The sequence below is a fragment of the Eumetopias jubatus genome, unplaced genomic scaffold, assembly GCF_037043125.1.
Source record: "Eumetopias jubatus isolate StellerSeaLion01/CBP00866 unplaced genomic scaffold, mEumJub1_p1.0 scaffold_16, whole genome shotgun sequence".
NCBI classification, from domain to species: Eukaryota; Metazoa; Chordata; class Mammalia; order Carnivora; family Otariidae; genus Eumetopias; species Eumetopias jubatus.
The window spans coordinates 69,405,160-69,433,073 of record NW_028274822.1 but is presented as its reverse complement, the minus strand read 5'-3'; the positions used below and the strand labels follow the sequence as shown (position 1 = coordinate 69,433,073).

Below are 27,914 nucleotides of genomic sequence, written 5' to 3'. Positions count from 1 at the left end.
ACACCCAGCATGAGGCTCAAACTCACAACCCTAGATCAAGAGTCTCATGCTCCACCGAGCAAGCCAGCAAGGCTCCCTGCCAACCCATCCCTATCTACTAATCTAGTTCCCTGACCTAGACGTGTTTATTAAATATGTATGTAAAACATACATGTTTTCTTTTAGGCTTTTTATATACCACCTAATTGTAATTCATTGTGTGAAAATTTCATATTCCTACTCAATGCTAGGCATTAATATAATCTCAAGGCAATTTTTAAATATTTTATTTTTGTTTTCAATCTTTGTGACTATTGATGTGATTAGTTTTCTTTGTTAATGTTTATTACGTGCATTTGACTTTAATACTTATTATTATATGGTAAGTTACCCTAACCTCGGGAATCCCATCTTCTCCTTTCCTCCGAAACCGTGTGAGGGACCTGATGTATGTAATAGCTGTTCAATATTTTATGATAATATTCCTTTCAGAGTGGTGGTGCAGAATGAGAGGAGAGAAGAGTGGACGTCACTCCTTGTGACCATTAAAAAACTCTTCATCCAGTATCCAGTGTTGGTGCGGCTGGAACAGGCAGGTACTGCATTCATATGGTAGGAGGTGCAGCAGGGAAAGGAGATGTAGGATGGGAGCTAGGAGATGAAGAGGTTCATGCTTGCTTCCCTCCCAGTGCTGGGCCTAGTTTCTGCTTCTGGTCAGGTTCCTATTTCCAGTTGGGTCCAGTTGTTCATTAGGTATGCAGTGAATTCAATAATGTCCCTACTACAGGGTGGAGCCTGTGGAGCCACTTTCCACTTGTTCTTTTAGAGTTCATCTTACATGGGATACTTTTCCTCTCTTATGTCTTTTGCTTCAGAGGGTTTTCCTCAAGGAGACAATTCTACCTCAGCACAAGGAAACTACTTAGAGGCCATCAATCTGTCATTCAATGGTGAGTAAGGACACTAGCCGTGGTGAGCTGGCATCTTGTTTAGCACATGGCTATGAACTTCTTTTTACTAATGTCCAAATACCCAGACCAGTTGATAATCTCTCCATCCACCTACCCCAAAGATTAATTGAAAGCAGTAACTTCTGATTGGATGGTTTTAATGGCCAGCATTTAGCTTTTGGGTCTACTTTTGGGAATTAACTTGCTGTTCTCATCTGCTTCTCATGGTAACCTGAGAATAAAGAGCTAGAAGGAATCTTCCTTGGGCTGTTTTACTAAAACTGTGTTCTTGCTATTTTTTTACTCCATCCCTCAATTGCTTCTAGGTAATTAAAAAAAATTTTTTTTTAATTACAAAAAGAACTCATTGTTCCTAGAATTCTAATAATCAGGGTATATCAAGTAAAAATGAAGATCTCCCCCCTTCCTTTACTGTCAGTTCCCTTCCAAGAGGGAACCTTGTTAACAGTGTGGTGTGATTTCTTCCGAAGGTTTGTCCCTGCATTTATATGTTAGGTGATAACGCTTTGTTTGCAAATAACAGAAACGTACTGAATTGGTTTACACAAAAAGGGAAATTTACTCTCAGGATATAGGGACCTGGTGGGGCTACCAGGAAAGGCTTGAACATCATGCAGAAGAAGGTGGGGACCAAGGTGGCTCCAGGAACTGCAAAAGCAGGTATTCCTAGAACAGTGTTCAGCTCCCAGCTCTGTCAGCTCTCTCCTCTCTGTTCAGAATTCCGTGTTCCTAGCAGGGTCTGATCGGCCCAGCTTCGGTTAGGCATCCATTGGCACTGCCAGCGGTGGAAGTGATGATGTGTGGTCACTTCACTGTGCATATAACCTGCCCATGTGTCTACACCCAGGTGCCGGGGATTCTGAAGCACAGGGTGTTGAATTAGTGAATCTTTTTGTCATATTGGAATATCTTTGGTTTTCTAAAATCAGGATTGTATAGGACAGAAATAAAAATTAACTTGCCAGATTTACAAAGTCCACTCTTTTAAATATTGTCTTCAATTAATATTTGATTTTTGTAAATTTCAATACAGACTCATTTATGGATTGTTTAAATTTAAATGACATGAAACTTGAGCATTTAATGCTGCACAAGGCAAGTATTAGGCATCAATGAGGGGGTGTTAGTAAAGGCAACAGTGACATAGTCTTGTGTTCAAGCAGTTCTTAATGTAGACGGAGAGGCAGATGTGCACACAACTAACTAGAATTCAGGTCAGAACGTGTCTGTTGCTGCAACAGAAACATGGACAAAATACTCTGAGGGCACAGAGAGGCCCGCCAGTGGCTGGTTTCTGAAAAGCTGTAACCTCTTCATTTGAGAACTTTTGCTTTCTTTCAAGTGTTTGACAAGCACTACATCAACCGCAACTTTGACAGGACTGGGCAGATGTCTGTGGTGATCACGCCTGGGGTAGGTGTGTTTGAAGTGGACCGTCTACTCATGATCTTGACCAAGCAGCGGATGATAGATAACGGTAATCCTCCCTGGTTTATGCTGTCTCCGAGTGTTTATAGCCCGACTTCCCCTTAGAACTCTGAGCTCTCCCTGGCTAGAGGTCCTGGAGATGTGAATAATGTTAGGGGACAAAAAAAGTTCCGTGGTCAAATTGGTCTGGGAAATGCTGGGTCATACACAGTTTAGGCAGATTCTCTCATTGCAGGTTTTAATATGTTAGTGTATCATGTCTATCGCTAATGGTACTCAGAATTTCACGAACATATATGACACTGGAGAACTCTTTTTGGGGGGATTGTTTCAAGTAACCAGTGTGCCATCAGTCTGCCTTGGGGAGGACTATCAGCTCTTCGGATCTGGTCCTCCCTCCATGATGTGCCATGCTTCCCCACCTTGTACCCCTGGCCTCATTAAATTTGTGCTTCAACAACAAGATGGAGGTGGACTGTAAATCCTGATTGCCCATAAAGAAGCTCCATTAAATGATATGGATTGTTTTGCTTTTTTCCTGAAATAACAAGGTTCCTTTTCCTTTCTGGCCTCGAAACTTTAGTCATGGAGGCTTGGGTTGTCTTTTTGACAAATCATGATCTACAAAGCAGTCAAAGGCTAATTGTCAAGCATTCAATAATTGCAGGCTGTGATGGGACCTGGTAAAGTGGAAAGAGACAAAATGCCTATTTACTTCTTTGCTATGTAGGCAAATGAGGTTATAAATCATAGGATGGGAAGTCGGCTTTGCCTCATACCCTGACCCAGTTCAATAGTACTGTTAATAGACTGGGACACTTATCTCTACTTCTTTCCACCCCCACCCCAAACTCTTTTTGTCTTCTCTTTTTTAGGAATTGGTGTGGACTTGGTGTGCATGGGGGAGCAACCATTACATGCTGTCCCGTTGTTCAAGGTGATTCAATTTTGGATTGCTTCCTAAAGGCCAGTTCCTAGTACTAGGGTGATCTTGAGAATACTTCAGAACAGGAAAGTTCCTTGTTTTCTAGCTGATCTGTGCACTGGCTTTTTCCCTTCTAGCTGCATAATCGAAGTGCACCTCGTGATTCTCGTCTGGGTGATGACTATAATATTCCTCACTGGATAAACCACAGGTGGGTGTGACCTTGATTCGTGGTAGATGATACGGGTTTTAAATAACTTCCTTGCCATTTTCTCTTCCCATCTGTTAAGTTCTTACAATAAAACCTTTTTGTTAAGAAAATGCAGAAACCAAAGTTCCAACATTTGCTTAGAGCTTCTGTACGTGCAAAGCAGTGGCAGTAACGTAAGAACAGTCTAGAGTGAAAAAAATAGAGGCAAATTTGAAGGACTTATTTCTATTATTAGCCCCAGCTCCTATGACTCCCAGCTCCCACAGATCATAGCAGACGAACATTGTGCCCGGCATTCTGTTTGTAGAAAAATCCCCATGCCTCTTCACATGGGACAAGGCCTCAGTGTTTCTGCTGATTGAGGCTCATGCCTCTGTGTGGTGTGTCTTATGCCTCTGTCATTGCCACTGCCTTGTCCCATCCTCATCTTTTTGAATAACTGCAATCATCTTTTTATTTTTTTTTAAAGATTTTATTTATTTATTTGACAGAGAGAGCACAGCAGGGGGAGTGGGAGAGGGAGAAGCAGGCTCCCCACTGAGCAGGGTGCCTGATGCGGGGCTCGATCCCAGGACCCTGGGATCATGACCTGAGCGAAAGGCAGACGCTCAACAGACTGAGCCACCCAGGTGCCCTGAATAAGTGCAATAATCTTAATAGTGTGTCTATTTCTGATCTCTCTCCTTCAGTCCATCCTTTAGAACAGGGTTTCTCAACCTCGACACTACTGACATTTTGGGCCAGATCATCTTTGTTGTTGGGGGGCTGCCCTGTGCATTGTAGGATGTTGAGCAGCATTCCCGACCTCCACCCACCAGATGCCAACAGCACCCAGCCCCAGGGTGACGACCAAACAAAATGTCTGCAAGAACCGTGGCTAAGTGAATTTTCCTATCAAAAAACCTGGAGAGAGTTAAACTGTTTCTTTGAAATTTTCTGGTAGAACTCATAACCTCCTGGAAACTCTCTATGAGAACTAGATAACTTCAGACCTGCCAAAAGTGAAAAGCCTTGGGCTATTACTTCTTTTTAATGTTTTATGATTTTTAAAAATGCCTGTAGGCTTATGGAAAATGCAGTTGAAACCATTGGAAACAGGAGGGAAATCATTTAGACTAAAAAACAACAAAATAAAAATAAATCAAATGTCTGTTGCGTTGCCACATGCCTCCTGGGTGGCAGAATGCCCCCTTGTTCCCCACTCCCCCCACCACCCCGGCCCTCGCATTGAGGATCAGTTCTTTGGACCAGTGGTTTTCTTCTTTCCTTTCTAATTTTTTTTCTTAAGCACCAGGCACCCTTTCCTCCTTTTTTTTTTTTTTTTTTTAAGTAAAAGTCTTATTTGCAACCAAATATAAAATAGTGAAAAAGTACTCTGTGTCCTAATGTAGTAGGCCTGGATGTTGCACCAGGGAACCCCAGGGGTCTGGGGACCAGCATCTGTCAATCGCTGCTCTACCTGGTTGCCAAAGTCATTTCATGAAAACTAAGTCCTGTTGCTCTTTTTCTCTGATTCCTCACACCAGCTTGATGAAGACTAAAGTGTTTGACATTCGAGGCCTTCTCCCCCACTCTTGCCCTCTTTTATCCTGCATAGCAGATGCACACTTCTCCTACTTCTGGGCCTTTCCACCTCGAGGGCCTCTCCACCCGCCCTCTTCCTCGCAAATGCCTATTTATCCTCTAAAACCTGGCCCCAACATCTCTCTTCTGTGAGTTCTTCCTGTGCTGTCCTAGAGAGCCAATAGCCACTTCCTCTTTAGTGCTTCTAGAGCATTCTGCCCTTCTCTGGATTGTCTGTTTTAAGCTGGCACTCCACGAGGGGCAGAAGACTGCTTGGCTGTGCCCCAAGCTAAACAGAACCTTTAATTCTGTCTTCTGTTTATTTGCAAATCTTTGCTGGAGACCAGCCTGAAAATTCATCACAAAGGCTGATTCCGGCCTTGTAGTTTTTCCTTTACCTTTGTTATGGGCCTTGTTGCCCTTGTTATGGTAGTTGCACCCAGTCAGCTATAATCATTCATAGGCGAAGAATCAAGAAGGAATAGTGGTTTGGCCAGCTGTGTAAGGATGGTCTGGTCACCCAGTAATTATCCTGTTCTGAGTATGCCTCTTCTTTCTCAGCCCAGTGAGAGACTCTCTGGCTGGTCATCCATGTGATTCTGTTACGTACATGTATGTGTAACTGTTCAGTGATGCTCAGTTTTGTATGTTGTCATTGCATTGCTTGATGAGGTCACTTTAATAAAAAGTGCCTGCTTCCCAAGAAGATGCCTTCAGAATCTTCCTCGTCTTGTGTTTATGTTACTGCCATTCTAAAAACTTGGTTCAAGTAAAATAGTATTTTGAACTTTTTTGTTTTTTCACTTATTCCAGAGAGCAATGTATCTTCTTTTTTGTCAGCCCTGTAATTAGGTTTGGCTTTGTAATCTTTGAATAGACATTCGGATTCTTTTGCCCATAAGAAAACAGCTACTGTTTAATTATACACCATATTTCATGGTTTTTTGTTTAGTTTTAACAGGACAGAGTAGCCATTGCACCCAAAAATATATACATTTAAACACTGTAATTTCCTCAAATTTTAATTAATGATAGCTTGAAGGTTTCCTGATTCATCACTTTATTTTTCATGCCAAATTGGCTCTCTGATGCCATTTAAGATGGACAATAGATTCACACAGGTGGGGCTTCAGAATCTGAGAGCTGGGATGGCCCGAGGCCTGCTTTTCACTTCTCACTGTGAGCCTTGTTTGCTTGAGCCAGGCAGGGACAGGAGCAAAGGGGGCTCATAGCCTGGGAAGCACGGCTGCTCATAGAGGCCATTGTTCTCATCCTGTCCACGAGCCTCTTCAGAAGTGTCCCACAAGGCCAGGGAGCTTACCTGAAGCATAATCAAATTGTCTTCAGTGAAAAATTACCACTCTCAAAGTACTTTTGGTTAGTAATGAAAATTGATCCAAAAAGTAAATTAATAGCAGATATATGAGTTATAAAACTGGGATATCACAGACTATCCCTGGAGTTTGTTTTAGAGATCATACAGACCCTCCAATCACACTGGATAGGTGAGGAACCCGAGTTCCAGAGAGGTAAAGTGGCTTGCAAGGGTTGAACAGCAAGTTCATGGCAAGGCTGAAGCTATTGGTTTAACCATTTGAAATTGTGATAGTAAACTGGTTTTGACCTTCAAATACAGCAACTTCGTGTGGATAAATCTAACAGAAGGCCATTCTTCTGGCTCATACCACTTTTCCACACAAATCTTTTTATTTATTTATATTTTTTTCAAATTTTTATTTAAATTCTAGTTAACATATAGTGTAATATTGGTTTCAGGAATAGAATTTAGTGATTCATCACTTCCACTCAGATCTTTTGTCATTAATATCTGGAAAGAGAGCAGCATCCTCTACCCAGTACTTGCCTTGGTACTACTTGGCGGGGGGGCAAGTGCCAGGGGCTGGTTAGACTCCGGGTCTGACTGCAGTTAGTATTCTTATGTTCTTGTGCACATAAAGTGTTAGTTACTGGGATTGCCCTACAGTCCACTGGTTATCTATTGATACTGCCTTTTTTTTTTTTTTTGTCTGTGATCAGAGTTATGATGGAAGGTGGGGATTGGTTAGTATTCAAAACATTTTTCCCATAAGTTAATTATAGATAAAAGAGAACAGAGAGACATGTCTGAGAAATGGAAAAGGCTGTACAGCCTCTATTTACTCATTCATTCAGTATACCCAGGGCCAGCTTGGGTCTCCCAGTTTTCCTTTGTGCCTGACATGACTGCATTAAGGTATGATTTTCAGAGGAGTAGGAATTTGATGGTTTGTGCCTTCCCTTCTCTTCTTCTCCTCTTCTCTTCTCTTCAGGTAGGCTCCATAGCCAGTGTGGAACCCAGTGCAGGGCTTGAACTCACAACCCTGAGATTGAGACCTGAGCTAAGATCAAGAGTCAGATGCTCAATGGACTGAGCCACCCCTGTGGCAGATTTTCTTGAGACCACTTTTTTCTTTCCTTACCTCAGTTATTCTTGCTTACCAAATGCTATTCAACCCATGAGTGCTAAGGACCACCCTTGGGCCCAGCATCATGCTGAGTATCAAGATGCAAAAGTATCATGGTATAAATAGATTTAATCCCTGTCACAAGGAGGGGATTCTTGTCCAGTTAGGAATCAGGCCTAGCGTGAAGTAGTTTATGGAGAATAAAGAACAGTAATTAAAACCATATTTAATGTTTATAGTAACTACAGAACAAGTTAGAATTGGGGGAATCAGTGAAGCCTGAGACATAGGCAGTCATGAGAGAGCTAATCCACGGCTGGGGTTTTAACTGTGTCTTCAAGTCTAAAATGAAAGGGGCTTAGATTAACGACCTTTTTTCTTTCACAGTTTCTATACGTCCAAAAGCCAGCTCTTTTGTAACAGTTTCACCCCGCGAATAAAACTGGCAGGAAAGAAGGTAGGTGTCACCAACTCGCAGAACCTTCAGGGACTGTCACTCATGGTTATTTTGGTCCCAAGATAAGCCCTTCTCCCCCCATGGTCATTAATAAGTTTAAGATATTTGTCTTAGAACTTTATGATTTTCCACATTAAATACATCAGTAACAAGGCAGACCCTCAGACTGTAACAAATATCTTTGGGAAAAGTATGACAATTATTTGTAGTTCCTTAATAATGAAAGAATTATTCTTGTTATGATGTCACTGGTTTATTCAGACACTGGGACCTCTCAGGTACCTTTGGGGACAAAGACGTGGGCATGCATTGCAGCAAAGGGGAAATATGAAAAGATCAAATCTTAGTAGTAGTTAAAGAGATGCAAATTCAAACAAGAATTGGATTATCTCACCAAATGGGTTTATTTTATCTTTTAAAGATTTTATTTTTAAGTAATTGCTACACCCAACGTGGGGCTTGAACTTACAACCCTGAGATCTAAGAGTTGCATGCTGTACGGACTGAGCCAGCCATGTGCCTCTGCTTACCAAATAGGCTTAAAACAAAATAATTATACCAAGTCCTGGAAAAAGTGGTGAAATTGGTGCTCGAGTACCTGGTTGGTGTACCACATACTTATGAAAGGCAGTTCAACCATGTGTATCAAGAGCAGTGCAAATGTTCATGCCACTTGATCAGATAATTCCATTTTTGGCCATGTGGTCTAAGGAAATAACTGAAGATAGTGAATGCGAATGTCTTGGTCCTGTATTATTTATAATAGTGAGAAGTTAAAAATAATAGGGAAATGACTAAATAAACCATGAGATACCCACTTGATGGAATATATTCACAGCCAATAAAAATGCCAGTTTTAAGAACCTTCAAGGGTGTATTTGATGTAAGATGAAGAGAAAAGCAGACTGTTAGGTATATAGGTGGCATATGAGGGTGCTCTCACCCATCTGCCTGTTTCTAGCAGAGCTGAACTCTGAAAGCTGTCCCATTGTGGCTGTGTTAGTAGTATCAGGGACATTTCTTCCTTTTTGGGGGTGATGGGGAGTTAATGTTACTTGTCTAATAAGGAAAATGTTAATTTTGAGCACTGTGAGGACTCCTCCTGAAATAGACCATGTCAAGTAGTGAAGTGCTCGGAGAAGGGACTCTGCCCAGAAAGGGCACCTCCTGCCCCTCTCATCACAACCTTTTATGCCTTTATCACAACCCTTCTGGGCAAAGTGGGACACAGAGGGAACTTCTCTGCAACATGATCATTTTGTCTTTTTTTTTTTTTTAAGATTTATGTATTTATTTGAGAGAGAATGAGAGCGCACACACATGTGTGTGAGTGAGGGAGGAGGGGCAGAGGCAGAGAGAATCTCCAGCAGACTCCCTGCCAAGCGCAGAGCCTGATGTGGAGCTTGATCTTACGACCCTGAGATCATGACCTGAGCTGAAATCAAGAGGTGGATGCCTAACCGACTGAGCCACCCAGGCGCCCCTGCAACATGATCATTTTAAAGAAGAAAGAATGAGTATTGTTATGAAAGTTTAAAGGGTCCTGAAAAAGATTTATTTGGGGAAAAAAAAAAGCACCTCGTTCCATTTTCTCTCTGCCTTTGTATGCCATTTCAGCAAATTGGGTGATCCACTGAGTGCTGAGCTCTTGGAGGTGTAGGCAGACCTGTGAGAGTACCGTGGTGAAGGGGAAGTGTGCATGCAGGGCTTGGGGTCAGGTAGAAGCTAGCCATGGTAGGACATACACGCCAGTGGACTGACCAAGAGCATGAAGGGCTGGGCTTGGATTTTGGCTCTGCCACCCTCCAACAGTGTGACTCTGAGCAAGTCCCCTTTTCTCTCTAGAATTGAATATCCTTGCCTGTAAGGTGGGGTGTATGTCCCCATTGGATAGAGTTTTGAGGGTGACCAAGGTGTGAGGTGGGCCTAATAGGGCCTGACATTGAGGTGGGTGGGCCTCAAGTGTTCCCTCCTGCCTTTCCATCAGTTACAGTGAGGGGTAAGGCATGGTCCCTTCCCTGGAGAGCAGCCACCTACATATTGTGCCTTGTGAGAAGTTCTATTCTGGCAGAGGAGGGAGTGATTGATTATCTATTTAATTTTACAGCCTGCCTCTGAGAAAGCAAAAAATGGCCGTGATACATGTGAGTATTTTTGAGACCTCCTTTCATCCCTTTTAGAAAGAGTCAGCTAAGCCATGGCAACAAGATTATGTGAGGTCACATAAACAGTTCATAGCCAAGTTGGGAGACTTGAGTTCCCTTTGGAAGGTCCCTTAACCACTTTGTATATTCTGTCCCATCAACTGCAAAATGAATGGTGACAAATGTTTTTCTTTTCCATAGGTCAGTTGTAGGGATTAGGTAAAAAATTTTAAAGTACTAACCGCACTGCATATTAAGATGATCTTTTTTAAGTGGGATCACAGAAGAATGAAATACCACCAAAATCTTCCCTTTATTTAGTGCTATACTATTTTTTAAAGATGTTTTATTTATTTATTTTGAGAGAGAGAGAGAGAGAGAGACTCTAAAGTAGAGTCTGAGTGCGAAGCCTGATGTGGAGCTCGATCTCACAACTGTGAGATCATGACCTGAGCCAAAATCGAGAGTCGGATGCTTAACTGACTGAGCCACCCAGGTGCTGTAGTGCTAATGTTATTTTCTCTGTCACTTTGACATGTAAGTCATTTAATTTCAACAACCCCCACTTTTCTCAGGGGGACATGATGGTGATCATCTGTGCCTTGCAGATTTTGATGAAGGCCTTCTGAAGACATCTGATTGAAATGTGTTTTAATGACAATTCATGTGATTTATGCATTTCAGCTCTTGGGACTCCAAAAGAATCTGAGAATGCCCTTCCCATCCAAGTAGATTATGATGCCTACGACGCCCAAGTGTTCAGGCTGCCAGGCCCATCCCGGGCTCAGCGCCTCGCCACCTGCAGGTTTTTTGCCAGATTCACTTTGGGGTGTATATAAAAATTGCTTGGGAAAACCTGAGGGCCTGTAGGGACCTTCATGAGAGCAACCCTGAAAATGTTTAAAATTAAAATTAGCCAGTGGAAGCTATCCCATGTAGATCATTGGGGATTCTGTTTCCAGGTTTTCTGGCCCACCCATTTTGTTAGCTGTATTTCTAGGAAGTATCTTCCCCAGATAAAGAGAGTGTTCTGCTTTTTTTAACCAAGAGAAATAATTCACAGGTTCTAGAATCTTCTTCTCACTGGGCTGCCCGTAATATGTATAGATCCTATGGTCCACAGTTTTTTTTGGGTTTTTTATTCCCAGAAGGCAAGAGACCTTTCTTTAATTGCTTTTTAAATTTGCTCCATGGTATTTGGTCATATGATAGTCTTTAACTGTGATGTAGTTAGATTTACCGATATATTCATTTCTGACTATTATGTAAAAAACCCACCCCTACCCCAGGGCTTCCCTCCCCCACCAGTGGACCAAATACCATGAGTCCCTTTTCCAGATCTCTTAAACATGCAAGTTTATTTAAACACAATGACTGGAAGAATATGCATCCCTTCACACTGATCAATGAGTTTATAGTGGCTACATGATTGTCTCCTGTCCTTTTTCCTCATCCCATCCTAAGATGAAAACACTTAGAGCTCAGACAAAACATTTCCTGAATGTTGAGAACATTTAGTGCCGTTAACTACGGCTGTCCCACACATAGATGCTGCCTAGGGGCTCGGTAGTGCTTTCCTGTGCAGTATTTTTTTTTTTTTTTGAGATTTTTATTTAGTTGACAGAGAGAGACACAGCGAGAGAGGGAACACAAGCAGGGGGAGCGGGAGAGGGAGAAGCAGGCCTCCCGCGGAACAGGGAGCCCGATGCGGGGCCCGATCCCAGGACCCTGGGATCATGACCTGAGCCGAAGGCAGACGCCTAGCGACTGAGCCACCCAGGCCCCCCTCCTTTGGAGTATTTAAAAATGCTTTCATGGTCCAAGATCCTTGGTTTTCTTTTTTCTAATCAAAGGTGGCAAGATCTGGTATTTCAGAGACTTGGGTTATGTGCTCCCTGAGGGAGCAGACCATGTTTTAATTGGTGCTCTGTCGCCTGCACAGGACTGCGCATACACTGGGTCCAAATATTTACTGTTGCAATAGTGTACATATGGTCAGCCCAGGGGATCCGTTTTCAGGTTGTTTAAGCTCTGACTTAAGACAAAATCTTTCCAGGCAGAAAGAGAACAGCTCTGATGCCAGAAGGAAAGCCCTATCTATAGGTGCTAACTTTTCCATTCTGAATTTTTGTCTCCCCATTGGGCTTCTCCCCTTTTGATCCTTCCTCCTACTGCTTCCAGAGTTTTCCCCCTTAGGGAGTTTTATGTTTTAATACGGGTATACTGTTTTTTAAAGCTTTATTAGGGAAATGTTTGAACATGCTCAAATAGAGTAGTATAGTGAAGAGTGATCAGTGTCTTGTCAGACTCATTTCATTACTTTCCCCACATTTTACTTTTTGCTTGAGTATTCTAAAACAAAACCTTTTTTTAAACCTGTAAATACCATAGTGTATGTCTAACAGATAAGAATAAATAATCACAAGTACCAAAATTAACACTAATTCTTTAATATCTTCTAATAGCCAGTCTATATTCAGATTTCCCAACTGTTTCAAAAATGTGTTTTTACAGTTGGTTGGTTTGAATTGGGATCTAAAGAAGATGCAGACATTGCATTTGTTTGGATTGTCTTTTTTCTGTAACTGTTGTGTTGCTTTCTTCATTTGGCTGATTGTTGTGTTACGATGTTTAACTTGTCCTCTCTTCTCTGGATTTCCTATAAACTAGCAATTACCTCCAGAGGCTTGATTAGATTTAGGCTCAATTTTTTTTGTGCAGGAAGACTCTTGAGGTGGCACTGTGTGCTTTCTCTTGCATCATATCATATCCTGCTTAGTTGCCCCGTTTTCAGTGATACGAGATGGATCGGTGGGGATCAAGTAGGGCCGGACTGGAGCAGTCACGGCTTTACAGCTATGACCCCAGGACTTGGGCCATTTGAAAACGGTCAGTTCTTACACAACGTCTCAAGCTGGTCAAGGCAGAATACCTCCTACATTATTTCCCACTCATAGATCACATTGGGGATTTTTGCTATTGGTTTCCCAAGTGGCTTGGGCCGGCGACAGGTTTGGGTGCTTTAGTTCTAGGTGGGGCAGCATCACTTGCTTGCTGGTAACTCATGGTCTCTCACTTGTCAGGTCTGTGCGAGAGCGGGAGAGTCACAATCGAAAGAGCGCCAGCTCCTGTGACGTCTCATCCAGCCCTTCCCTGCCCAGCCGCGCATTGCCCACCGAGGAAGTGAGGAGCCAGGCTTCTGATGACAGCTCCCTGGGCAGGAGTGCCAACATCCTGATGATCCCACACCCCCACCTGCACCAGTATGAAGTCAGCAGCTCCTTGGGCTACACCAGCACTCGAGGTCAGAGAGCTGAAGCACAGGCACAGCTGGGGACAGATGGGGACAGCTCCCTTCCTGTAGCAGGGGATCGGGGGGGATGGGATGTGACCAGGTGTGGGGTGTAACTCCTACATCTTAATTATTTCCATGCCAGTGTGATGAGTTTAAGTCACCTGAGCTGTATGTATGTGCTCTAACACCTTTTCCCCCTTCACTGTAACTGTATACCGTTCTTTATGTTAATGTAGAGCTTTTCTTAGGCCTCAAGTCAAAGGTGTTTGCTTATTTCCTTTTTTAAAAATGTAAAAACATTGGGCGCCTAGGTGGTTCAGTCGTTAAGCGTCTGCCTTCGGCTCAGGTCATGATCCCAGGGTCCTGGGATCGAGTCCCACATCGGGCTCCCCACTCAGCAGGAAACCTGCTTCTCCCTCTCCTACTCCCCCTGCTTGTGTTCCTGCTCTCGCTGTGTCTCTCTGTGTCAAATAAAAAATAAATAAATAAAAAATAAAAATGTAAAAAAAATTATTTTTTTAAAGATTTTATTTACTTGAGAGAGAACGAGAGAGAGAGAGAGAAAGAGAGAGCGCACAGAGGCAGAGGGCGAAGCAGACTCACTGCTGAGCAGGGCGGCCAACATGGAGCTCAATCCCAGGACCCTGAGATCATGGCCTGAGCTGAAGGCAGATGCCTAACTGACTAAGCCACCCAGGTGCCCCTGTTTACTTATCATTGCCATTTGTGCCATCCTTAAAACAGCCTTGGCCCCATAGTCTGCTTTAAGATTTCTCCTCGCAGGGGCACCTGGGTGGCTCAGTTGGTTAAGCAACTGCCTTCGGCTCAGGTCATGATCCTGGAGTCCCGGGATCGAGTCCCGCATTGGGCTCCCCGCTCAGCGGGGGGTCTGCTTCTCCCTCTGACCCTATCCTCTCTTGGGCTCTCTCACTCTCTCTCAAATAAATAAATAAAAACTTAAAAAAAAAAAAAGATTTCTCCTCGCAGTTACCTGCTAACCTGGCTTGCACTAAGGAGCACAGGTGCTGTTTCTCTGTATCTTCTCCTGCCATCCAATAGCACCTGCAGCTGGAGTCTACAGGCCCCTCCTGACTTCTTACAAAACTTTTTATTTTGAGGGTGCCTGGGTGGCTCAGATGGTTAAGCATCTGCCTTCCGCTCAGGTCATGATCCCAGAGTCCTGGGATCGAGTCCCGCATTGGGCTCCCTGCTCAGCGGGGAGCCTGCTTCTCCCTCTGCCTCTGTCTCTTATGAATAAGTAAATAAAATTGAAAAAAAAAACCTTTATTTTGAAATAATTATGGATTCATGGAAAATTGCAAATTACACACACCCCCTACCCCCCCCCACAGGGAGGTCCTATGTACCTTTCGTTCATTTTCCCCCATGGCAACATGTTGTGTAACTATAGACAACATCAAACCCAGGAAACTGACATTGGTACAAGCCACAGAGCTTATTCAGATTTCACCAGCTTAACATGTGCTCATTTGTGCATGTGTATTTCTATGCCATTTGTTTTTGTTTTTTGTTTTTGTTTTTCTAAGTAAGTACTATGCCCAACATGGGTCTTGAACTAATGACTCTGAGATCAAGAGTCATATGCTCTACCAACTAAGCCAGCCAGGTGCCCCCTGTGCAGTTTTACTACATGTGTAGCTTTATTTATTTATGATTATCATCATAATTAAGATACCAAACTATTCCATCACTGCAAGGCTCTGTGCTACCCCTTTATAGCCATATGTTCTCAGTAATCATTCTCTTTGTCTATAATTTTAATTTCAAGGATGTTCTATAAATGGAAGCATAGCCCTTCTGACTTTTGATCACTGACTTAGGAATGTTATGTACACATGGCTGCCCCCTTTTGCCCTCCTGGAAGGATTGCTGAAGGGTGAGGAGTGTTTTCTATGCCCCAGGACATTGAAGAGGAAGGCATCAGCTCCAGCACCATATACACTGTGCCCAAGGCCTAGGCAAATTTTTGACCACAGAATAAAGTTCATTTGTTTTTTAACTGACTCAAAGAATAAAAAGGAAATGCTGAAAGTGAAAGGAGCAGATATTTAATTACATGACTATAGTATATAACCTGTGTCACCTACATTAATTGGTTTTAGCATTCAAAGGAATTTTAATACATTTGAAATTTTCTAGGTTAGCTTTTTCCCACTTTCTGGAAATTTCTAAGTTTGCTTGACAGTTACTCCCATTTTGCTGAAAAGATTCTTTTTTTTTTAAATTTTTATTGTTATGTTAATCACCATACATTACATTAGTTCTTGATGTAGTGTTCCATGATTCATTGTTACTGCTGAAAAGATTCTTAGTAGGGTCTGTAACAAAAGCTAAATTAAACTAAACGTTAATTCTTTCAAAACCCCTGTTACTCTAAAAGCCAGATCTCTGAGGAAATAACATTGTAGCTTTGGAAAATAGTTTTCTTAAAAATTATCTGAATAGTAGAATTGATTTCAATGTCCTTTAGTGATATTTGGGAGTTTATTGAAAAAGCTAAAAAGCGATTCACTGGGATATTGTAAGGCAGTATAATCTATAGGCCCTTAGTTTACTGTTTCTCTGCTATGTTTAGGGGGTCTTATCTATTTACCTACCCAATGTAACATAGAAAACATTTCCCCTTTCCTCTACACGTATTTTTGACCCACTTTATTCCTTAGTCCTATTTCTCATCCTTTTCAAAGCATGAACTTTTCTTTTAATTGGGTTTTCTCCTTTTATTTTAATAATAACTAGACCATATTCTTTTTTATTTGGTAAACCGGAACATCAATTCATTAACAGTGAAAAATATAGCTTTCATGGAGATCTGACTGTTCTCTTGCATGCAGATCAGCTTTGAGGAATTAACTATTGCTATATACCACGTTCTTTGGTAAACATTGGCTAAATATTGGTGGACAAGACAGATTCCTTGGTGCCACGGAATTTGCATCTGTTGGGCCCACGTTTTAACATGGGTGATTGCTTAGTGAACATGGGATGCACACCAGGGGAGCTGGTTGTGGGTTTTAGCTCTCTGATCCACTTAGGTTATGTAGCCTGTGGCCTCCATCTCTTTAATAGGGACCTGTCTGCCATTGGATGGGGGACAGATTGAGTCCAAATATCATGTCACCTCCTTGCCTAGTCAACACTGGATGCATCCATTTCTTCAATCTTTTCTCCCAAGAGTTTTTTTTTTTTTTTTTTTTTTAACACAGTGGCATTTGATTGCTTACTTATTTCCAGGTGACTGAATCAGTGGGAGGGGGTTCTGATCCACCCAGTCATTAGGGCCCCAGGCTCCTTCTATCCTGGGGTGCCATGATCATTAGCACTGGTCTTCAAAGTTGGCACAGTAGGGGAAAGAGAATGGATATCATGAGTGGAGATATTTGTGGTCCAGGCCTTCAACTGGAGCATGGCACTTCTGTGTTCTGTTGGCTGGAACGAATTTATTTTATTTTATTTTATTTTATTTCATTTTATTATTTCCAGTGTAGTTAACATACAGTGTTATATTAGTTTCAGGTATCCAATATAGTGATTCAATAATTTCATACATCACCCATTGCTCATCACAAGTGCACTCCTTAATCCCCATTCCCCACCCCCCCACCTCCCCTCTGGTAACTATCAATTTATTCTCTATAGTTAAGAGTCTGTTTCTTGGTTTGTCTCTCTTTCTCTTTCTCCTTTGCTCATTTGTTTTGTTTCTTTAATTCCACATATGAGTGAAATCATATGGTATTTGTGTTTCTCTGACTGACTTATTTTGCTGAGTGTAATATTCTCTAGCTCCATCCATGTTGTTGCATATGGCAAGATTCATTCGTTTTCATGGCTGAATAATATGCCATTGTATGTATATACCACATCTTTTTCCATTCATCTATTGCTGGATGCTTGGGCTGCTTCCATAATTTGGCTATTGTAAGTAATCCTCCTATAAACACAGGGGTGCATGTATCCCTTTGATTTAGTGTTTTTGTATTCTTTGGGTAAATACCTGGTAGTGTGATTACTACATCATAGGGTAATTCTATTTTTAATTTTTTGAGGAACCTCCGTACTCTTCTCCACAGTGGCTGCACCAGTTTGCTTTCCCACCAACAGTGCAAGAGGTGGAATGAAGTTATTTAGCCCCAGCAAAAAGGGGCTGTAGTCTCGTGTGCCTACACATTGGCTATCTCTGCCAGGGTCTGCCCTTCTAGGCACCACATATCTATTTTTACTGTTCCTTCCACATATAGAATATACTCACCCTATCTCCCAGGGAAACAACTCAAGTCATTGCATTGAGCTCCAAGTGTAAGGTCTCCAGGCGATGTGTGGTCCTCCCTATCCAGTTTTGGGGTGGCTTCATTGGGCCAGTAATTTAGGAACCAGTAATTTAGGAACCCCCTTCTCCCAAGTATTTATTTATTTATTTAGAAAAAATGGGGGAATGGGAAGGGGAGAGGGAGAGAGAATCCCAAGCAGGCTCCACCCCCGGCACTGAGCCCCACACAGGGTTTGATCTCAGGACCCTGAGGTCATGACCTGAGCTGAAATCAAGAGTCAGATGCTTAACTGACTGAGCCACCCAGGTGCCCCTCTCTCAAGTATTTAAAAAGTAAATCAAATGTTGCAATTCATTATAGTTTGGTAAATGATTTTACTCATTTCTCTCACTCCCTAACATGTGTGATGTCCAAGATTCTGGTCAGCTTGGCTGATGCCTACCCATTCCTGGTTTCAACGTGGCTCTGTGCTTTCTCTTTGTGCCTCCACAATAACTGACAGATGTCCTGGAGAACATGATGGAGCCACCACAGCGAGACTCCAGCGCTCCGGGGAGGTTCCATGTAGGCAGTGCGGAGTCCATGCTGCATGTTCGACCTGGGGGATACACACCCCAGCGGGCACTGATTAACCCTTTTGCCCCCTCACGAATGCCCATGAAGCTCACATCCAACAGAAGGCGCTGGATGCACACTTTTCCTGTGGGTAAGTTGGTTGCTCAGGAAAGAGCCTGGGCTGGGAGTTGCTAGTCCTGGTCCTTGTCACTAACCAACCATGTGGCCTTGGTCAAGTATCTCAACTTCTCTACACCTCCAGTGCCCTACTCATGAGATGGGGATAAGCATGGCCATTCTGCCCACCCCAGGGGTTCTTGTGAGGATTCTTGAGGACACACTTGGAAAGGGCTTTGTAACTACCAAGCAGTGTAAACCTAAGGGCTTCTCATTTTTGTTTGGAAAGGACTGTACTTTGTCACCTGCTTTCTTAAGACTAATGCCCTTCATTCTTGTTCATTCCTTCCTCTCCTAGCTCTCTCTGGTAGTGATACTATTGTCTTGGTTACACAGAAGTTATGTTACTCTGTGTTCTCTCAGGGTTCTCTGACAACTGAAAAAAAAAACAGTTTTTGAGAAATGGGTAAACCATTTTTTTTTAGTTCAAATAAATTAAAAAAAACAGGATAAAATAAGTGGGTTCTATTTTTTATAATGAGATGCTATACAGAAATAAAAATGAACTACAACCACATCCAAACCTATGTTTAAATTTACAAACATAATGAAAGAAGCCCGACATAAAAAAAAGTACATTCTGTATGATTCCATTTAAATAAAGTTCAAAAGCAATCAAAACTTAAAAAAATTTTTTTTCTTCAAATTCACTGTTTTTCCTAGCCCATCCTTTTTGATCTGTGTTCTCTCCTACAGATGATGACAGTAGGGTTTTATAAAGCTGTGGCTAAAATTAAACTTCAGCTTAATGGGCTCTGACTGGGCTGGGAAGGAACAGATGCATTAAACTCCAGGGTTTTTTCATGGAAGCAATCCTGCTGAATGCCTGTGCATGTCTAGTTACTTCCTTTCCCACTTGCTTTTAGGGTTAAAAGTTAAATAAGTGAGAAATGAATCTGGTTGTTTGGGCTGTAATGGGGGGGGTCACTCCTAAACTCCTCTTTGCCCCCGTTCTCCCTGCCATAATCAGTCACATGATTTGTTTCTTTCCAATGTCTCTTTCCCTATGTTGTTATCCCCACAGGTTCCCTTTGAATTCTTTAACGAGAACTGTTGATGTTTCTTGTGTGACCTCCAGCTCTTGCTCCCAATCGTCAGGCACACTTTACTAAAACACGACTGTCTGGCCCCACTTCCTCTGTTTCCTCCTCCTGCCCACCTCGCCTGCTCATAGCTGAGGCCATCCTTTGCCCAGTTCCTCAACTTGGCATCTCCTCGCTCCTATCCTCAGATGTTCTTCCCCGAGCTCATCTGGTGGTCTCCTGCTTGTCTTTTGCCTCCTCCACATTTGGGATTTCGCACACATTGTTTCTTCTACCCAGGTACCCTCTCCTTCAGTTCTTGCTAACCTTGCTGAACACTCACCTCGGAAGCTTCTCCTTCCCCAGGAAGCATTTTTTTTTTGGTAGATTTCACTAATGGTGATTTCTCCCCCGCCCACCCGATGTCTTTTCTGCACTTGCTCATCCTCTGCTGCTTAGAGTCACCATTGTCACCATCTCGTATATTAACAAAGTCATTGGCGTTTCACTTGTGTGTTCCTTGTCGTTTAGTTTGTTAGCCCTCCTGGGAGGGGCCCTCTACTCCTCTATGTCAGTGTTTCTCCCCAGCGTCTCAGCTTGACATGCATGAGACAGAGGCTCCTAACGTATTCTTAGGCTGAACAGGGTGACAAATGTGAGGCCCCACAGGAGGATGAGTCCTGCTCAGAAGAGGAGATGTCCTTTTGGGAAGCTGGAGGGTCATGTGTGTGATGTTCCCCTTGGTGTGCTCTCCTGTCGATCTCTCCCAGCACCCATGTCCCAGCAGCTGGAAAGAAGGAAGAGTAAAGCTAAGTACAAAGCACTAGCTCTTGGGTGGGAATGATGCTCAGTGGATCTTTGTCTGGGTAGGACCATCCGGAGAGGCCATCCAGATCCATCACCAGACCCGACAGAATATGGCGGAGCTGCAGGGCAGCTGGCAGAGGGACCCAACTCACTCCTCTGCAGAGCTACTGGAATTAGCATATCATGAAGCTGCTGGAAGGTGAGGATATGTGTAGGGCTCCAGAAGGTCCCTTGAAAAACTCCCCGGCACCCAGGACCATGGCAGAACACAGTCTGATGACAAAATGTTATGTTTCTAAGACTTGAAGGGACGGGATGAGATCAAGCCCTTCCTTTGTCAGTGCCGTTCCTTTCACGGGTTCAGATGCAAAGCAAACAGCCTGACACTGTTGCCACACATGTTACCCAGGCCCTGCTGTAGCTTCCATTCAAAGCACACTTTGTAAACCTCAAACATGAGTTTTGTCTAAACCTCAGCCAAGGGTGAGAACGAGTGCTGAGATAGGTGGTTCACGCTGCATGTTTCGGGCAGTCTGTGACTTTTGTCATTTTGGTCACTGAGAAATTCCACTGTTGAGTTTAGAAGTTTCTTATGCTAAAAGCAATGGAAATCAAGGTCTGCGTTTATAGAAACAACTCTTTGAACCCGAGTTCTGAATGCGTCACAAGGCATCCAAGAGAGTGAGTGCAGGAAGAAAGTCATTTAAGCCTTGACAAACATGAGTTGGGGTGACAGCTGGCCTCACTGTTCCTGTGATGCTTTAGGAAACAACTTGGCAAAGGGCAGTCTTTGGCCCCTTTTTCAATCACCTCGACATGCTATGGGTTGGATGGGATATGGGCAGGGCGTGACCCTCTTTATCAGCTTAACTTGGTACCTCTATTCACTCACCTCATATCCTCCTGTCCATGTGAGCACGGAGAAGCTGAGGACAGGAAAGGGCGGGCCGCCCAGTATGTCAGTGGGAGAGCAGTTTTTAGGGGGCCAGGGCAGGATAAGCAGGCCACAGGAGGCCAAAGCTGGCCCACATACCGAGCACGGCAGCCTGGTAGCCTCTGCTATGGCTCCCAGTTGTTGCCAGCCTGTGTGGCCAGATATGCAGGGCTGTTTTGATGAAAACTCCTGGGATACAGGGTGAGCAGGATGAAAGAGGTAATGACCTGCATTAAGCCAGGTGGCTGGGCTCTGTTCTCTGCAGGCACAGCACTTCCCGCCAGCCTGGTGACAGCATGTCCTTCTTGAACTTCAGTGGAACAGAAGAGCTTTCTCTCAGCCTGCTTAGCAACAGTGGTGCAGGTAACCAATCCAAGAGGTAACAGAGTTGGGATGCTTAGAGTGGCAGGCTCACATCTAGAAAAGACATGGGGGCCAGAGAAGCAAGGCCAAGTCTATTTTGAGATCATTTCAGCCACAATTTTGGGTGACCTATTTAGAAGTGGTGCTGTATAATGCATGGAATTATAAATGGGCTGCACATTACGTTTTTAGCCGAGAACACATTGGTTAAACCGCATTCATCGTTGACCTGTCAGTGAGTCGTGACCAAGGGCCCCTTATGAGCTTAGTTTGGAGGCTAACGCCAGAGACAGCAGGAGTGGACTCTGCTCTGGAGAAGCTTCCAGATCTGTGAGTAGGGGGCTTACCCAGCAGCATAAAAACAATCAGGAGAGGCTCAGAGGGGAACAGTGTGGTTCCAGTTGTGAGATCAGAAAAGAGAAGGGTGGCATCATTGCTTTGAGAAGTGGGCATGCACCTCAGACTTGAAGGCACAGAATTTGTTCACCTAGAGAGTTAGCAGGTGAGGATTCTAGGTGGAGTTGGGGAGAGTATGAACTTTTACTAACACAAGTTATATGCTTTCTGGAAGCACTTGTATATCTACCCTGTCATGCAATTCTTCTAAGAGGGCATATGCTATTAAATATAATTTGCACATGAGGCAATTTAATGCCCAGAGGTGTAGAGATATTACATGAATCTCTCAAGCCCTTGGCCAGGTGTCCTGACTCAAGACTGCTGTTCCTCACTTTGACCACACTGTTCAGAGTACCTTTAGGATGTAGGAGAGCAGGAGTTGGGATGGGTAAGGGCAGATTTTGGAAAGCCTCAAAGGACAGCTGTTGTTCAACATGAGTGTGAAAAACATTAAAACTTGGGGGGTGGGGCAGGGTGGAAATGGGGCTGCTCTTAGTTTTCTATAACTAACTTGCATTTCTAAAACTTTAAGCTAAGTTTTAGTAGAAGGTGTAGTGAAAGTGAAGTTGTACGAGAGTGGTTAATGAAGAGTTCTTTCATTCGTTGATTGCTTCATCCAACAGTATTTCTAAAGGTTTGTGGTCAAGTCTTGAAAAGCAGTTGGTAGTAAATAAATGCCTAGAGGATTATAATTGATTCATTTCTTTCCTCCTTCCTTTCTTTTCTCTGTTTCTTTTATTCTTTCTCTTTAAATGAGAAAATGAATTGAATAACAATTTAGGGATAAGATAACTTTTAATGACTGCACTCAGGGTTCTGAAAATGTCACTTGGCTGCCAGACTCCTGTAAAGTGCCTTCAGAATATCATAAAAGCAACCTTTCCATTTTGCTAATAAACCAAGGGGCCATTTTATAGGAACCCAGACTTTGAACTTCCCAGGCTGTTTGGGGTGGGTTGTACCAAGGAGGGCTGCTCTGGGGCTCACAAGACTACAGTTTGAACAAGTTTTACTGGTGACCTGAAGCAGGGGGATTCTGGGTTCCAGTGGTAATAGCACCAGTATTTACCCTGACTCGTCCTGGAGTGGTTCTGGACCTGGGATACCTAAAGTAGATCAGATGATTCCTCAGAAGATGAGGCTTTGGAATTTTGAAATCTACTTTGAGGAAAAAAGGAAGTTTCAAAGAATCCTTATTTGGGGATGGTTGTGGAAAATTCTCTAATGACACCATCATGCTTGCGCCATAGATCCATGCATCTGATGGGCCTCTCTGCTTGGATGACTCCTGATGTCTTGTGGTTCCCCCACCCCCTCTCCCTCTTCTGTTCCCTCTTGCTTCTGACTCTGGCCCCTCCCCTCCATTCTCAACTGCCACAGCTTTATTTTAGATCCCTGTCATTTCTGCCCAGGATTGTGATAGCAGCCTTCTTTTTTTTTTTAAAGATTTTATTTATTTGAGAGAGAGAGAATGAGAGATAGAGAGCACGAGAGCGAAGAGGGTCAGAGGGAGAAGCAGACTCCCCGCTGAGCAGGGAGCCCGATGCGGGACTTGATCCCAGGACCCCAGGATCATGACCTGGGCCGAAGGCAGTCACCCAACCAGCTGAGCCACCTAGGCGCCCTGATAGCAGCCTTCTAAGTGATCTTCCTGCTTCTGTTCCTGTCCCCTCTGATTCATCTTCCATACTGTCACCAAGGAGATAGTTCCAAATGCAAATCTGATCAGCCACTCCTCCCCATGTATAAAACCCTCCTGTGGTTCATGGCCTGTAATGCTGGTCATTACCTGTCTCTTGCCTGCCTTGTGTCTTCATTTGCCACCACTTCCACGCATCACTGCACGGAGAAAGAACTCAGGCTGTAGACTCTTTGGATGTGAATCCTGACTCCACTTCTAATGAGCAGTGAGGCCCTCAGGCCAGGTAACCTCTGTGTGTCTCACTTTCATCATCTGTATCATTCAATGTGATAATCCACGTAAGGTGCTTGGAATGGTGCCCGGCGTGCATGGGGCGTGCTCATCGAACGAGAGCTGCCATTGTTGACTATGTTATGAGGTGTGCATCTGTTACACTCCAGCTATTGCTTGTGGCTCCTCCGAAGACCTTCGTCCTCTTCTTCCTTTGCATGGACCAGTCCCCCTGCCGAATATGCTTTTCCCTTACCTTCAACCCTCATTCTCCCGGGCAGACATCAGCTCAGTCTTTAGGATTCAAGCCCAACAATACCTTATCTTTGAAGCCCTCCCTGGTGGTTCTCCCTCATCCCCAGGCCTTCCCGGGAGATGGTAGGCATGTTTCCACAGAGCTCCATATGCATAACACAATTGTGCTACTTGGCATATCATGATCCCGCTGTTTGTTTCTGTGTCTGTCTCTGCACTAGACTGAGAGAGCTTATCTTTATTCATCTTCTCCCCACAGTGTTTAGCACATTTATTGACAAGTGAATTTGTGCTTCCACGACCAAGCTGCCATATGTGAGAAGCATTTGAACAGTCCACAAAATTATTCTCTTTAATTGGTATGCAAGTGTGCAATACATAAATATGTTCTAGAATGTGTTGCTTCTTAGAAAAAGTATGGGCTCCTTGGATTCTTTTTCTAGTCAGGGTGAGAGCGTTAAGTAGGATCATCCTTACCTTTGCCCAGTCCCTTTACGACCAGTAGCATGTGTTTTCAAAGGGGCCAGGGGTCATCAGGAGGTAGGCTGTAGCATTGGGCTCCCATAGGACTTGAACTCCCATCTTCTATCTTGTGCTTCCTGATCAATTATGTTAGCCAGCCACAGAAAGGATTAGGTAAAAATCACTCTAATTTTTATTACCATGTACAATAACCAATTAATGTCAGATCTATCAGGATATATCTCGAATCTTTCCATAGATGTCATCACCTCCATCAGCCCCAGCCCTGTCCAAGATACCTTCCTCTTTTGCTTGGATTGTTGCAGTATCCCACTAACTGTTCTCTCAGCTTCCTTCTTTTGTCCTTTCATGTAGTTTATTTCCAGCACAGCAGTTCTGTGTGACCCTCTGAAAATAGAAGTCAGATCATGAAACTTCTGTGCACAGAACCCTCTGGGGCTTCCCAGTGCACTCGGATTAAAAGCTGAAGGTGTTACAGTAGCCGACAGAGCCCCCGCCTCTTGCGACCTCTTTGTTACTCTCAGACCTCGTCTCCTGCTTCCCCCTCACACTTGGGTGAAGTGGTTTCCCAAATGTATCAGGCACATTCTGCACCTGAGGTGCTTTCTCTTGCTCTTCCCTCTGCTCTGCCCTCACAGTGAAGAGCTTTATGGGTAAGGTCCACATGTCTGAGTTTGCCCAGGACAGTCCTTGTTTGAATTCATTGTCCTGTATAATTACTAATAGTGTCCCCTTTCACTCTCGAAGGTGTCCTGGATGATAAATGATATGGCCATCCTACCCACAGCTTGTTCTATTCCTTCCTTTAGGTCTTACCCAAATTGCCACTCTTTACCCACTCCCCATCCATCTTCCCTGCCTATTATTTCTCCAGAATACCACCTGTCATACTAGGTCTTTTCATTTTGTATTTTTTATTGTAAGCTCCAACAAGGCAAGGATTGTTTCACTCGTGGCTGTATCTTCAGAACTTAAAACAGTTCCTGGCACATATCAGGTATTTGAATGAATACTAAAAAGCTTTCTGAGGTTAGCTTTCCCTTCACTGAAGAGTGCTTTTCTTCCCTGTCTTACAACCTTATTGAACAATTAACTGGATTCCTTTTCTCAAAGGCTTGGATAGTCTTTTTCTCCCTTGCTTGTTTTTGAAGTGACTTTCCTTTCAAGCCATCCTCAATCCTCATGGAATATGGTTTGCTTTCTTCAAACTCACTATACTCTTACCCATTCCAGAAATGTTTATGGAACTGTAGGCACTGTGCTAAGGCCTGAGAAGAAACAAAATGATTAAGACACCAGTTCTCACCTCAGGGAGCTCTGGCTCGCCATTCACTTGCAGTTCGATTTGAAGCAGTTTTGTGCAGGGTAACAACAATGAAAGGGAAGCCCTCTTGTGGGGAGCAGGACTTAGTGGTTACTGTGCAGTTTGAACCTGTGACATCTGCTACATTCTGATATGATAGATGAGGGAGTGCCCCAGCCCTAGAGTTTAGCCTTCAACCTTTGCTGATGCTCAGGTTCATCATCTTTATAAAGGGGATAAAGATCTTTACCTGCCTGCCTGCCTCACAGGGTTGTTGTAAGGAGCAAAGGTAGATTGGGCTCCTTAAGGACAAAATTGTCACAGTAGGTTCTCATTTGGGGACAAAGTGGGGTCTAAATAAACAACTAGTTATCTTTTCATTTCATTAAAAAATAGAAAAGAAACAGGAAAACCTCATCTCTGACCTCCTGGGCTTGACAGTTTGCACCATCTGCAGGCACTCAGGCATGACTCAGATTTTCTCCTGCCTTTGGACATGATTCATATGCGAGTCACGATTCACAGGAGTGGTGCCTGTGTGGGTTTCCCTCCTGGCCCTGTAGAATTTCATTTCAAGCATTGTTGGCTGGGACCTCATACCTGCACTCTTCACTTGTTTTTCACCATGCTGCCCAGCAGTGACCAGTTGGCCGAGGAGACTGGGGAGATAGTCTTTTTTTTTTTTTAATTTTATTTATTTATTAGAGAGAGAGTGAGAGAGAGAGAGAGAGTGTGAGCGAGCACAAGCAGGGGGAGGGGCGGAGGGAGGGTGAGAAGCAGACTCCCCGCTGAGCTGGGAGCCCACCACAGGGCTCGATTCCAGGACTCTGAGATCATGACCTGAGCTGAAGGCAGACACTTAACCAACTGAGCCACCCAGGCGCCCTGGGGAGATAGTTTTTATCCCTCTTGTTTCTTTAACTGGGCACCCATTTATAAGACTTGTCTGTCACTGTCATTCCCTTCCTTGGGGATAAGTGCTGTAGATAATTTTGGGAAAGAAAACAACTGGATGCCTTACTTTCTTTCCCTGTGGTATTGGGACTCAGAATCTGCAACTTGGTATTTGTGTTGAGTATTAGGTACATGTGGCAGCCTGAGAGCTGAAGTAAAAAGTAAATCATAGCATACTGAGGCTGCAGGAAAGGGCCTCAGAGTCATTCACCCAGGCCAGGCTGGGATTTTTGTGGGTAAGGGCCATCTCTGTAGCCCAGAGAGGAGAAGTGACTAGCCCCATGCACAAGCTTCTAGATGTCACCCAGGACCAGTCCTGAAGGCTCCACACTGATTACCCATTTTGGCCTGAGGTTAGCAAGCAAAGAACATGTTCAGACTTCTTCTTTTTAAAAGATTTATTTATTTATTTATTTTTGAGAGAGAGAGAGAGAGAGAGAGAGCGCGAGCGAGCATGTATGTGCATGTACACGAGCAGGCTGAGGGGCAGATGGAGAGGGAGAGAGAGAATCTTAAGCAGGCTCCCCGATGAGCGCAGAGCCCGATGTCGGGCTCTATCCCATGACACTGAGATCATGACCCAAGCCAAAATCAAGAGTTGGATGCTCAACTGACTGAGCCCACCCAGGTGCCCCCAAATTCAGATTTCTTGACTCTGAAGAGATGTCAAAAGACAAAGCTAAGATGGTGATTTTCAGCATTGGTTCCCCAAGTTGAATATCTGGCTTTGAATGCTGAGAGTGAGGTCTCATTCACAAATGTTAGGTTGGAGCAGAGCTGATTGACCATGGGGTCTCCCCTCGGTCATCTCAAACAGTGAGGCCATCATATGCCGATAGCCAGTCCATTTGACTGAAAATAAAATCTTAAAGGCAGGGCTGGTGGGAGCAGCAGTTTGTTGGGCTTGAACTGCAAGAAAACTGTGTATAAAGAGCCTCATAAAAGAGCACAAAATAACTTTCTTTAAATATTTTTCATTGCTGTTTTTTAAAAGTAAAATTGTGTGTGTGTATGTGTGGCATAAAAGGCTGGTGACCTTAAATG

The 27,914-nt window shown here is 43.6% G+C and overlaps 1 protein-coding gene across 8 annotated transcripts in view; it reads left to right on the top strand.

Annotated features, from left to right (window-relative positions):
- DEPDC5 (DEP domain containing 5, GATOR1 subcomplex subunit) overlaps positions 1-27,914 on the top strand; it is a 121,971-nt gene that overhangs the window by 37,965 nt on the left and 56,092 nt on the right. For 5 of the 8 annotated variants that reach the window (XR_015767028.1, XM_028124664.2, XM_028124662.2 and 2 more), the window contains exons 13-24: positions 472-575; positions 855-929; positions 2,293-2,427; positions 3,254-3,315; positions 3,441-3,514; positions 7,909-7,978; positions 10,086-10,122; positions 10,807-10,927; positions 13,206-13,426; positions 18,209-18,412; positions 20,331-20,466; positions 21,467-21,564. Coding sequence is in view for 7 of the 8 variants with exons in the window: in XM_028124664.2 (XP_027980465.1) it covers positions 472-575; positions 855-929; positions 2,293-2,427; positions 3,254-3,315; positions 3,441-3,514; positions 7,909-7,978; positions 10,086-10,122; positions 10,807-10,927; positions 13,206-13,426; positions 18,209-18,412; positions 20,331-20,466; positions 21,467-21,564 (1,337 nt within the window). In the remaining variant the exon portion in view is untranslated. The remainder of the gene's footprint in view (positions 1-471; positions 576-854; positions 930-2,292; positions 2,428-3,253; positions 3,316-3,440; positions 3,515-7,908; positions 7,979-10,085; positions 10,123-10,806; positions 10,928-13,205; positions 13,427-18,208; positions 18,413-20,330; positions 20,467-21,466; positions 21,565-27,914) is intronic. The other 3 variants (XM_088019710.1, XM_088019711.1, XM_088019709.1) reach the window with 1 other exon arrangement.